The sequence below is a fragment of the Alligator sinensis genome, unplaced genomic scaffold (assembly GCF_000455745.1).
Source record: "Alligator sinensis unplaced genomic scaffold, ASM45574v1 scaffold337_1, whole genome shotgun sequence".
Lineage (NCBI taxonomy): Eukaryota > Metazoa > Chordata > Crocodylia > Alligatoridae > Alligator > Alligator sinensis.
Window position 1 is genome coordinate 1,191,959 of NW_005841927.1, and position 12,415 is coordinate 1,204,373.

General features: G+C 49.1%; 2 protein-coding genes across 2 annotated transcripts in view; both read left to right on the forward strand.

Annotated features, from left to right (window-relative positions):
- The first annotated feature begins 4,615 nt into the window (after nucleotides 1-4,615).
- Nucleotides 4,616-8,703, forward strand: STMN1 (stathmin 1). Its single transcript, XM_006019264.3, has 5 exons — nucleotides 4,616-4,677; nucleotides 5,772-5,845; nucleotides 6,599-6,771; nucleotides 7,605-7,796; nucleotides 8,191-8,703. Exons 2-5 carry the CDS (start codon nucleotides 5,833-5,835, stop codon nucleotides 8,257-8,259), a joined length of 447 nt encoding a protein of 148 aa, XP_006019326.1. The 5' UTR covers nucleotides 4,616-4,677; nucleotides 5,772-5,832; the 3' UTR covers nucleotides 8,260-8,703.
- PAQR7 (progestin and adipoQ receptor family member 7) overlaps nucleotides 4,940-12,415 on the forward strand; it is an 11,132-nt gene continuing 3,656 nt past the window's right edge. Inside the window, 4 exon segments of the mRNA XM_025198689.1 lie at nucleotides 4,940-5,071; nucleotides 5,772-5,845; nucleotides 9,925-9,996; nucleotides 11,246-12,371. Coding sequence (XP_025054474.1) covers nucleotides 12,344-12,371 — 28 coding nt within the window. The 5' untranslated portion in view covers nucleotides 4,940-5,071; nucleotides 5,772-5,845; nucleotides 9,925-9,996; nucleotides 11,246-12,343.

Below are 12,415 nucleotides of genomic sequence, written 5' to 3' on the forward strand. Positions count from 1 at the left end.
GAAGCTGTGTAGCAGAAGCTTTGGGGAGCCCACACTGTGCTGAAGCAAGCTCAGGCTCACAAAAGCGTGTGTGATACAATACATCTCTGATTGAGTTAGTCTATGAAGGTGCACACCTACCCTGCCGCCTTTATAACGGGGCCATTTCAGGGTCATTAAGGCGGTTGCAAAGGCAGCGAAGTGTTTTCAGCAAAACCCCCAATGCACTATTCCCTCACTCTCAGCATACTGTTCTGTATAGGTTATCATATAGCCTTCATCACCATAGCATCCAAATGCCTTCCAGTACTGCAGTAAGCAACATCTGTCATGTGATTTTTTTTTCTTTTGAGAGAGGAAGGACCCGAAATTTCAGGGTCTTAGTGCCCACGGCAGCTACCATCGTTATATTTGTGCTCCCCTAGCTTTAGCAGCAGCATCTGTGCTAAGTGTTACCAGCTCCGGTTTCTAAAGGAATCAAGTGAAGCCCAGACTGTCCTCAGCGCATCTCCAAAAGGCAGATGAGACTTGCTGGGCTGGGAATGGAAACCAGCAGGGCCCCTGGTTGTCTCCTGCTCAGACAGTTGCAGCCATGCCCAGGAGCATTTTGCAAAGGCAGATTTTTAATCCTGGAGGAAGTGTTTTGCTGACTTGTAGTTGTAGTTTCAGGGTTAACCTAAAATGAAGCAACCTATTTCTACCTAAGGAAATGGGTCGTTTTCAGATGATTTAGCCTCCATCCACTGAAGAGCTCTCACTGAGCCTGGAAACTGTACTTGCTTATCCTCGGCCTTTGGCAAACTATGCGTTCGGTTGCTTGATCTAATACGTGATTCTGGATTTGAAATGATTCTAGCCAAAGATCTCCACGTGTTCACACGCTAGGTCTGAGCACCCTCGCAAGCTGCCTGGGTAAGTGCTATGACCCCGTGCAGCTGGATAAATTGAGGCATGGAAAGGTGAAACAGTTTGCCCAGGGACAAGACAAAGTTTCTATTACACATACACTGGGGTTTCTGTTAAAACCAACAATATCCTATTGCAGAGACCTTTCTTCTATTAACCTATCCAGATGTAGAAACTACTTGACATTAACATTAATTACAAAGGCATCCGAAGACATTCTTTGCATCACAGACGTATCTGCCAGTCCATCCACCACGGACGTTATAAAGTTGGCAATTTGATATTCGGAAAGCACGCTCTTATTGGCGGTTAAGTATTTTTGCAAGTTGAAAGAGCTGCCGTGGGCTGAGTTGTTACCCAATTATGTCAGTCTCCTTTGTGGGGCATTTTGATAAGTACATCAGAAGAGAATCTTTAATCTTCAGGCTAAATATGATCCCTTCATGTCCTGAATTCACGTGTTCAAATATTCCTAGGGATAAGACCTTGAAACTTATAAGAAAACCCATTGTAGCAACCCACTGTAAGAAACCTGTGGTTATTCTAACACATTTTTTTGACACTTTCAGGCCTTTTGGGAGATGGCATTGTCCAATGTGCCTGGGGTGTTTTGTTTGGTTGGCTGTCAGCTCTGCTACTGACTGGTTTTGTCCCCTTGGTCAAGTCACTGGAATGCGCTGAGCCTCCATTTCTTGATTTCCTTTGTTTCAAGGTCTTTGGATTAGAAATGCTAAATGCTCCCACTTCTAGCATAACATCTCTGTGCTCACTGCACTTTTATCATCCATGAATCTCCACACCTTGAATAGGGTGAAGAGGATGAACATAACTGCATCCATGTGCAAGATGAGATAAAAAATAACTGAAGTCTGAGGTTACACATCATATTGATCACAAAGGGACATAGGCATTTCACCTGCTTAGATGGTCTTGGAAATCCCACTGCACACCTGTGTCTTTAGGGGCCTAAATACATTGGGAAGTCTAGACCCAAGAGGATTTTTATGTCACATTAACTTGTGGAAAAATGAAAGACCCAATCCTGCCAGGAGTGGGAGGTTTCATGATGAGGAGTGACAAGCTGCTCATATTATTGAATGATTACTAACCACTCACTGGGGGCTGGTTGCTAAACTCTCCTTGCAATCAAAGAGCACATGCCTGCTCTCAGGGAAGTCAGAGCAGGGAGGGTACAAACGTACCTGAGGAGCCCGCCCAGACTGGGAATTGGCTCCGATATCAGCAACTGGGGTTCAGTTCTTGCTGCAGAGGCCTTGATAGAAACTGCGAAAGTTTCATATCAGACAAAAAAAGCTGTGACTTGACTGAATATGGGGGACGTGAGTGGTGCACGGAGTGGCATTAGCTGCTGAAATCAGGTTTTATCTTCAGGATAAACAAGGGCTTAGACATCTTTCTGCACCTTGGATTGTCTTCCGTAGGCTTGCAAATGCCCCTGACTCCTGTCAGCGTGCACAAATTCAGTCGCTGATTTGGTCGGAAGTTTAAACTTGAACTGTGCCATTCACTCCTAAGTTCTGATTTTATCATGACCAGAAACAATGACCTGTTAGGCAGAAATTTCCAATACTGGTGTGCAAAACTTCACACGACACAGCTGGAAATAAAATGAAAGATTCTTCTTATATGTCAGAAACCCAGTAACCAAGGAATTCTGTGGCTAAAGGCTATGCGCTTTGGATGGAAAAGGACAATGCGTTCAGTTTGATGAACTGTCTGGTGTAAATTAAACCAAAGCTTTTCATACACTCGGGGGGAAACGCTGACAAAACCCAGCCACCTAATGCCAATCTGCTTTTAGGCAATCAGGAATCCCCTAAACCAATACGGCTACAACCTGGATTCCTGACAGTCTGCTGTTATGAGCGTTTCCCAAAATAAAATCACTTCATATAAGAGACTAAAAAGAAGATATTTAATCCCCCAAACCTAAATACAGAGAGAGTTATGAGCACCTGGAAATATATGCTGAGCATTTCTTTGCTTTTATATTACTGCTGAGTGCAGAAACTCCAGTCAAAATCAGGGCCCACTTAAGATGGTTATTGTGTGTGTGTGTGTATATATATAAATATAATCCGTATACATAGTGAAAGACAAGGTTTGGAAGAGCTCTTAAACAAGTTTTCCGGCATATGGTACCCTTTGCTTGGATCTGGGGAAGAAGCAGATGCAGCTTGAGCTAACTGTGGTATCTTTTATTGGACCAAATGTATAGTTGCCAGAAATAATCTAAAACTTCCTTGCCCCTCGCACATTTTCTGGATCATCACGGTTACTTCGCTCTAACACTACCACCACAAAGTAAAGGACAGTCTCCATCCCAAAGAGTGAAACGGCCGAGGGAAAACCCCACATCGCCCAGCACCCTTATCTTATCCCATGGGATCGTAACCTCGAACATGCTCTACAAAGGAAGATCAGTTAAACTCGGACCTTTTTAAGTTCTCTAAGGTATGTAAAAGGAATCAGGACTCATGGCAGGGGCGATATCTTTTATTCGACCAACTAGATTTTTGCAAAAAAAAAATCTTTTACAGTCTGCAAAGCGGTCGAGAGATGAGAGGTTTAGCCGGCGGGCGCTGAACCCAGCCCCACGCGGTATCTAAACCCTCCTCTCTTTGTGGCAGAAGACGCAGGTGCTTCGACATGTCTCCGCAGGGTGGGGATTAGCGCACAGACGTCACGGCCTGACATCACGCAACCCCCTCGGCCCCACGAAGTCCGAATCTGAGACTCGCCCCAGCTCACTGCTGTTAGGAAAGGGCTTTAAAAGCAAAACGCTCTGTCGGCCACTCAGTCCACGTGGATAGCGATAAATAACCGATGACGAAGGCAGCCACTTGGGTTTGGGGCACGACCGGTCAGTGGCCGCGGCGTCCGGGCGGCGATCGCAGAAGCGCGTCGGCAGCCTCCCGAAATGCAAAACCCTCCGACGCTTGGCTCCGAAACGACGCCTTTGATTAGACCGGCCGCGAAATCGCCGAATATACGTATAGATCTGTGTCTTCTGCAGTCTTGATTTTGCAGCGTCTCAGTCGGGCTAATCATGTTGGAGCCAAGCGCTCAGGATTTTTGCATCACTTTCGGTCCCGGACCCACGCGGCTCCCACGCCCGTCCCTTCGCGGCATCGACGGCTCTCCGGGGACTTCAGCGCGAGGGGCGTTGTTTCGTCCCCCCGGCCCCGGGCTGCTGTCTTTGTTGCGGCGAGCGCGCGGCGCCAGGCAGGGGTCCTGGGCCCGGGTCCCTCGGCACGCCCTCGCGTCGGGCTCCGGCGCCGCCCGCAGGGATGCAGGGATGGATGCGGTTTCCATGGAAACAGCCATCAGATCAGTCCAGACGTCTCCGCTTTGTGGTTTTGGTCACAATATTCGCCTCTTTTAAAGCAGGATTTCACCTGCAAGATTGTCCAGGGTTGGGTTTTTGGTACAATATACACCAGGGTGGGTCCCTTTTTTTGGGAGGCGGGGGGGGGGGGGTTATTGCCCCCCTTCACGTCCTGAAATGAAGAGTTGGGGGTCGCAGACCTGCTGGTGCCACGCCGGGGGAGGGGGGAGGGGCGGGGCGGACTACAGCCCCCGGCATGCCCCGCGCGGCGCTGGGGAGGGGGCTGGCCCCCCCAACCCCCCCGCGGAGCGGCACGTGCCGCCGCGCTCGGCCAATGGGGGCGGGGCGGGGCGGGTCACGTGCCTTTGTTTGGCGCTTTTGTGCGCGGCGGGGCGGGCGGGAGCGGAGAGCGGTCGGCGCTGCGGACGAAGCAGGTGGGCGCGGTGAGGCGCGGTGCGGCGCGCGGGGGGGACTCTGCCTGCTGCCCCTTCCCCCTGCCCCTTCCCCGGAGGGGTCGGGGGCACAACGGGGGGGCGGCTCCCATTGTCCCCGCTGCCGTGGAGGGAGGGCCGACCCCTCCTCGCTCCAGTGACAGCCCCGCCATTGTTCGCGGGCGGGGGGCGGGGCTGAGCGGGGCGGCTGCGTCCTCATTGGCTGGGCGGCCCTCGCTGTGCAGCCAGTAGGGGGTGGGTAGAGCTGGCCCCGCCCTCTCCCCCTCCCTCCTCCTTCCCCCCCTCCATCTTCCCTCTGCTGCCTCTATTATTCCTCTCTCTAAAATGGGGGGGGGAACCCCAGCCTCGCTCCTCCTCCCAGTGCTGCATCCCCTTGGCTGGGAAGGTATAAAGGCTGCGGGTGTGGGATGATGATTGATTATTTATTTTATTTATTTATTTATTTATTTATTTATTTATTTTTGAAGACAATGGCTGATCTACAGGCGTGCTATAATGCAGCCTGGACCGGGGGTAGAGGCATCCTTGACCATCACAAAGGTGTGGGGGGGGTGGAAAGACCCAATATCCCCCATCGGTGCAGACTAAATACAATTTAAAATAGCTTTAAAATGTTTGTTTAATTATTATTTTATTTATTTATTTTTAAGACCAGATGCATCCTCGTTTTGTTGAGGCTGCAAATGTATGCAGTGTAGATGTCCTGAATCCGCTTCCCTTGGAGCAAGCTATTCTCCCACACACCCCTTTTTTTTTGAAATATAAAATGTACTTAATCATTTAGAAAAAGTCAGGGGGACTTTTTTTGGATTTGGGGGGTTGTTTGTTTGCCTGGTCCAGGGTCTTTGTAGCTGAAAGAGATTTCCTCTAATGAACCGTGTTCAGAGACTTCCTCTAATGACGGTGTTCAGGGACCACCTGGCTCGAGCAGCGCTGTTAAGTGCCGGAGCCACGTCTCCCCAGCGGTCTTTCACGTGGTCTCTGGCTTATGGTAACTCCCGTCTCAATACCCAGCCGACCATGGAAAGCAGTCTCTTTTAGTAGTGATTTTTCTTTAGTCAAAGAGATCATCTCTGTTTTGTTAGTTGGAGGTCCAGCTGGTTGGAGATCTTGCGGAGCAGGCTTGTGGTGTCCACCGTCTCGGACATGGCTACTTCAGGTACGTCCCGCGTCGGGTTCGTTGGCGTGTGACCGTGGTCAGTGTACCGGGTGGCGTTTAGCTATCCTCCTGTGCTGCACTGCTGTGGAGAAGATGTTTAAAATGCCATACGTTTGTATGGAGGGGACAAAAAGAAACGTTTCACGTTGGGCTAGCTGCATCTGTTAGCACGTGGCTTTCCAGTCATCTGTTTGCCATCTGGTTTGGTTAGTGAAAGCAGTTACTGTAATGGAGATGTAGTGAACAAAGCTGGTGCCCTAGCACTGCTGCTTTATGAATCCTGGAGAACAGACTTACCTGTTCACAGGGTAAGAACAGAATGCTTGGTCCTTTAATGAAATATATTCATGTATTCATTCTGTATAGAATGAAATCATGGAAGAAAAGCTGGCCAGTTGGTTGCTGTACTGTGCAGGGGCTCAGGAGGGTAATCAAGCCCAGTCTTGCTTTAAAACTGTGGGCAGGTCTGTTTAATGTCTTTGTTTTTTCAGCTTTCTCCAGGGGTAGAATAAGAATAAGTCTTGCCATGCTAAGAATTGATTCTTCTAAGTTCATGTGCAAGGACTTTACTATTCAAGTTAGAAAACAAGGTATTTAACCTGCTGTTGGATCCCACTGCTGCTTTAAACAGGCTTTCCCCCTCCGTTTTAAATGCTCTCTGCATTGTTTCATTGTACTCGTGCACTGCACGCTTGTCCATGGTTTAACTGAAGTTACGTCAGTGATTGGCTCAGTTGCATGTCCCTGTCCTAGACATTCAGGTGAAAGAGCTCGAAAAGCGTGCCTCTGGCCAGGCATTTGAGCTGATACTCAGCCCTCGTTCAAAAGAAGCAGTCCCGGAATTTCCTCTCTCCCCTCCGAAGAAGAAGGATGTCTCGCTGGAAGAAATTCAGAAGAAGTTGGAAGCTGCAGAAGAGAGACGCAAGGTAGATGCAAAATAACCGTAGCTTTCAGTGGGCAAGCGGGCTTGTTTGCTGATGGGACTCTGTGTCTAGGGATGCCAGTGGAGTGGAGCAAATTTCAGTTCAGGAAAACAAGTTACTGACTCTTAGTGGGGAGGGGAGAGAAGAGTGCTGCACATGCAAAGGATGTTAATTTAAATGACTTCCAGTAGAACTTCTGAGGGTTTTACTCGCTGTTAAACTGCTTCAGTGAAACCTGTGCACTGTTTTCATGGTCATTTGAAAGTGGGAGGGGAAAATATTTAGCAAGGAGTATTAATATGACTTCAAGAGACTGAAAGTTTATACTGAGACTCCTCCCAGAAAAATGACAGCTCTGTCTGTGGGCAGAGAGTTGACTAGAAGTCCTGTTTGGCAGTAAGTTGTCCTGCTGAGACATGACCTCAAGTACTTGGTTAGAACTGAGGGAGTCATAACTCCATGTGCTGCTTTGATATAGGCACACTGACTTTGTACAATCCCTAATGTTCTTGGGTTTGCACTAAAACAGTAATCTCTTCATTCTCTTTTTTTGAGGACAAAGATTTATTATAGGGGAGACTTAACAGGGGCTAGTCCACGTTTTTGCACTTCCAGGGAACTGCCCAGCTAAGTTCTTGCATTTAGCTGCAACTTATTTCCCTGTGTAGTCAGATGTAACAACATCATTTAACATGCGTGTCTGATGCATGTTGAATGACTGTTTTTGCTCGAATGTAGTCTAAAGTCTCTTCTCTTCAGTGTAGAAGCTGCCCAAGTGTAAGTATTTATGTAGTTCATCTCTCCTGTGTCTAAACGTGCATGGTCTATTTTGTTAGTCTCATGAAGCAGAAGTCTTGAAGCAGCTAGCTGAGAAACGAGAGCATGAAAAAGAGGTGCTTCAGAAAGCAATTGAAGAAAATAATAATTTCAGCAAAATGGCAGAAGAGAAGCTGACCCACAAAATGGAAGCTAACAAAGAAAACCGAGAGGCACAAATGGCTGCTAAACTGGAGCGCTTGAGGGAGAAAGTAGGTGTAGAGTTCCAATTCCCATCTGGGAAGAGAACTTGAAAATGCTCTTACTATGCTAACTAGCTAACGACGGAGTGGGGGGGTTGCTGGAATAGGCAGGCACACTCGGGTGTCGGTTTAATAGACTAAAGTCTATTAAACCTACAAAAGACCTCATGGAAGTCCGTGCTCAGGGAGAAAGGGGCCTGGGGAAGCTTTGATTTCTTCCTTTTTTTTTTCTAAAGCAACGTGCTGTAGTAGAAGAGTTCAGTGTACGCTAGTTAGTTGGGGCGGGGGTTAAGAAGCTAAAACTGGGGTTTGGAGGACACAGTATGTGATGCCAGTATGGAGGTAAAAGTCCCGGTGCAAACATAGTCTTGGTTTATTTAGTGGACTCTGTCACCTCTTTCAGGACAAGCACATTGAAGAAGTGCGAAAGAACAAAGAAGGCAAAGACCCCGGCGAGGCTGAAACCGACTGACTTGGTTCTGGAACCTGACTCTCCCCCTCCCCTAAATATCCAAAGACTGTACTGGCCAGTGGTTTTTCTTTTTTTTCTGTTAAGTTCCTAGAAAACTGATGTAGAACTGTAAAGGTAGATCCAAACTGTACACTTGTTTTGGGGACAAAAGGGGAGACTTTACGTGTTTCACTTTTTTCTAAAGTGTTGTCTTTCCAGTGTAGCTATCTCGTTGCATCCTTTTCTACTCCAGGGCACTTGCGCCTGGGTTGACTTCTTTTTTTTTTTTTTTTTTTTTTCCCTAGTACTGTATCAGCTCTGTAAAACACGTTTGTGAAAGGAATATGTAGGAATACTGTTCCATGCTGAATATCTGTTCCACTTCAAAATCTGACTCTGTCCCAGTCTTATAAGATACTGCTGTAACTGAGTGACTTAATAAAGCTGCACAGTGCTGTTATGGGACTTCTTTTTTTCCTGAAACCAGCATAACGGAGTATTAAAAGTAGCCAATGTAAAGATGACTGAAGCCTAACCCAGACCTTCTGACTCAGCATTGAAATGAAAAGCCTGTAGCAGTACTCTTTTTATTCTTCTCTCGCCCAGCTACTGGGTGTGCTGTATGGCAGCCTTTTCCCTAGCCCTGTTTTCATTGTCTTAATTCTACAATAAGAGCTTTGTGTTGACACCTCAGCACTTGTCAGCTGCTACTGTTTTCTGTTTAAAACGGTTCAGAACCACCTCCCTCTGGATGCTGATGCTTCAACAAATAAGTCCTTGTTACATGGTTGTGTAATGTGGCTTTTTTTCCCTTCCTAACATAGCGAGTATTTCCTAAAAGCTACTGGAGCTCTTGGCATGGCATGATGCGAGCATTGTGAAGAAACTACTAAAAACTGCGGAAAGTGATTTGGGCTTGTGTGCTAGAGGCTTGAATTTGCAAGGGGGGGCGGGGGGGTAGCTCCTGTCAGAAACTCCAGGACTTGGAACAAACCTGTTGTCGTGGACACTTAAGGGTGTGCACTCTATTCCCACAGTTAAGACTAAACAGCTCTTTTGAGCTCAGTCACCTAGTACGAAGGAAAGGAATGATTACTGAAGACAGACTCATGGCCCCGTAAGCACCAGCTCAACGGGCAGTTAGTCACACGGATGGGAAGGTTTTGCAGGTATTAAACTCCCCTCAAACTTGTGAGAGGAGCTAGGCAGTTGAATTCATGCTAGGACTCACCTCTGCAGTGCCTGCTAAGCCTCTTTGCCACCTTGCCATGCTTGGTAGCTTCCCAGATGCTCCAAAACTGGAATAGCCTAGGATGGTGGTCCCCAGCCTGTGATGGGCAACACACTGAGCAGGAGATGTTCCAGCATTGGTTGCAGACACTTTGTCTCCTGCAAATGTTTGCTCTGAGAGCACAAATGCTGTATTCTGTTGCCTGCTCTGCTAATTGCTCAGTACTGTTGGGCCAGCAAGGGCTGGAGGAATACTGACTTCCAAAGTTGTGCACGTTCACAAGTGCTGATCCAATGTGATGCACGCTGGCCTGTGTGAATAACTGACATTTGGGGGCTTTTTTTTGCCAACGTAGATAGAACGAGAGTTCACCTTTTTAAAAAAAAAAAAAAAATCCTTCTGAGCCTGTAATACGTAACTGCATATTGAGCTTAACTTTCTTTTGTCTCTTCCAGAAACTGACAGCTGGTTTCATTGACTAAAGTTGAAATTCTTGGTGGTAAACACGTCTAAAACATCTCATAATGGTGAGATACCCGTAGTCCATCCCCACTTCTCAATTACCTAGGCCTTTCTGTTTGTAGATAATATTGTTTGACATGGAGCTAGATGCAAACTGGAGGGATACAGGCCACGGGACCCCTCTCGTGGCTGGAGGATGGCATACCACCTAAGCAATAGTGGCCTTTATTTACAGTGGTGGGAGCGGTATGGCAGGCGTGGGGGGGATGAGCTGGGGCCGGCAGACAATCTTTGTTCTTAAATCTGTTGATTCATTCTCCAAGTCGCTCTCCCCCTGCCGTTTCCTGGGCGTACTGCTGTAGAAATCTCGCTTCTCAGCCTCTTGTTGAGTTGTGTTCTGCTTACATGAGCTAAGTGCTGAAAATGGCAGTGGGGGGTGGGGGAGACTAGGAATATCAGCAATGCAGTTGGCATGATCTCTTCCTTCAAGGATCTTGGAGAGCATTATTTCAAAAGAGAAGTATTTTCATGCCTGTTCCCAAGAGAGGAAACTGATGGAGGTAAATTGGATTACGTGGGCTCATGTAGCAGTGTAAGTCAGGCATGAATGGTAGGTGTCCCAGCTACTCTTAGGGCCGTGCCTCCTGAAGCGCACTACGAGCATGGTTTCTGGCGTTCCTAAAAATGCCCCACAGAGCATGCTGGTTCTTGCGGGGGGGGGAAGCCCAATCCTGCTAGGCTGTCGTGAAACGTCAGCGCTGCCTCCAGCCCTGACTTGGAGGCCTTCCAGCACGGAGGCTTAGTTCTACCTGACACTGATTCTTGCATTGTAGCTAAAAGGAACACGGCTCACGGGATATGCCTGCCCCGTCTCATTTATCCTGGGTCAGAGGTGCGCAGTCTTGTAGGCAACAGCCTACTTTGTCTGCTGCTACATTTGATTAAATAAACTGACCTGTGGAAGCTTACGTGTCCTAACCCTAACCCTGCCTGGACTTCAGACTAACGTGGCTTTACCCTAAGAAGGATACAAGATGGGTATTTGAGAGATGGTATTAAGGGGGAAGAGAAGAAAAAAAGAAGGTGCCAGGAATTAGAAGGTGGACAAAAGTAGTGAAGTAATGGGTTAGAGGGGATGGGATGTGTTGAGGGAAGAGATCAGTCCCCCAGAAGCACCAAGCGTTGAAGCCAAAAAATAAGAGCACAAGATGCAGATTATTACCAACAAAAGAGTCCAAGCATGGGAGCAAATGCTCAAGGAAGGTGGATGCTCTAGGTCTTGCTGTCTTCAAATCAAGGTCACTTTTCCAACAGGTACGTTTCAATCCAGCAGAAGTTTTGGGGGGACTTACAGAAATAATGGAGTGAAATGCGGGGGCTTGACAGACAAGCTGCAGTAGAGCAGCGGGGCCAGCCTCGGTAGCATGCCCCACACTGGGCCCAGAGTGCCCTTCGGATCCCCTTCCTACCACCTGCCGTGCTGCTTTCTGCTCTGCTTGCCGCTCCGTGGCTGTGCTGCCTGTCCTGAGCTGTGACATGAACTCCACGCGCTCCTTGTAGCACTTGCACCACAGGTTTGCTACTTGGTGATTGGTCCTCAAAGGCTACGAATCTCCGATTCTTGGAAAGACTGTGGCTGGGGAGAGGAGACCGAGCTGGCACGGTTTATTATTAAATGCGATATGGAAGTAATATGTATACAGCCTGGGTGTAGGCTGCCGGGCCATCGATTTTTCTGCTGATGTCACGTTTTCTGTTTTGGCACTGATGAAATCTGGGCTGTCGGATGGGTCTGGTGCTGTGGCCGCTGCATAGGGGAGACCTGGGCGGTCTTGACACCCGGCCACCAGCACCTCCTGCTTTGGGCTCGCGGAGCGCACCCATCTGTTACTGCGGCAGCAACCTCCGCTTAGCAATGGGCGCACCAGCCAGGGCGTGACGGCGGCGTGTCGGCACGGTCGTTTATTGTCGCCGCATTTTAGCGTTAGGCGGGCGTGCTTTCCTCCAAGTCGTGGCGCCCGGTTGTGCAGCGGGGTGAAACCCATCGCTCCAGCCCCGGCTGCTGTACGGAGCCCCAAGTGCTGAGCGCAGGAGTGGCAGGGGAAGCCTTGGTCTCTTGTGAAGGGCTTTGTCCCTGGCCCCGGGCTGGGTAGCAGAGGCGGCCGCGGCCGCTGGCTGCACTTCGGCGCCGGAAACGGCGGCCGCTTGGGTCGGTCTGTGCAGCAGATCAGGAAAGCCGGCTCCGTGCAAGGAGGCCGCGAGCTGCTCGGTTTTGTTATCGCCACTTCCGCTGTGTACGGACAGCCGCTGACCCTTGCCCTGCCCGCCTGGCGTTGCTGTTGGAGACGCCGGAGATGTAGCGGTGCAGCTGGGTCTGCCCCGGAGGGTGCTGGCTGGAGGCCGCCCGCCCGCATGCAGCGAGCCCTGGGCGGGCGGGCAGGTAGGACGGGCCGGCCCGGGCTGGGAGGTCTCCGCCGCGGTCGC

Excerpts from the sequence above, each read along its gene's own strand:
- STMN1 (XM_006019264.3), top strand. Across the intron at positions 6,772-7,604 it reads CTGCAGAAGAGAGACGCAAG|TCTCATGAAGCAGAAGTCTT; the intron begins GTAGATGCAAAA and ends CTATTTTGTTAG. Across the intron at positions 7,797-8,190 it reads TGGAGCGCTTGAGGGAGAAA|GACAAGCACATTGAAGAAGT; the intron begins GTAGGTGTAGAG and ends CACCTCTTTCAG.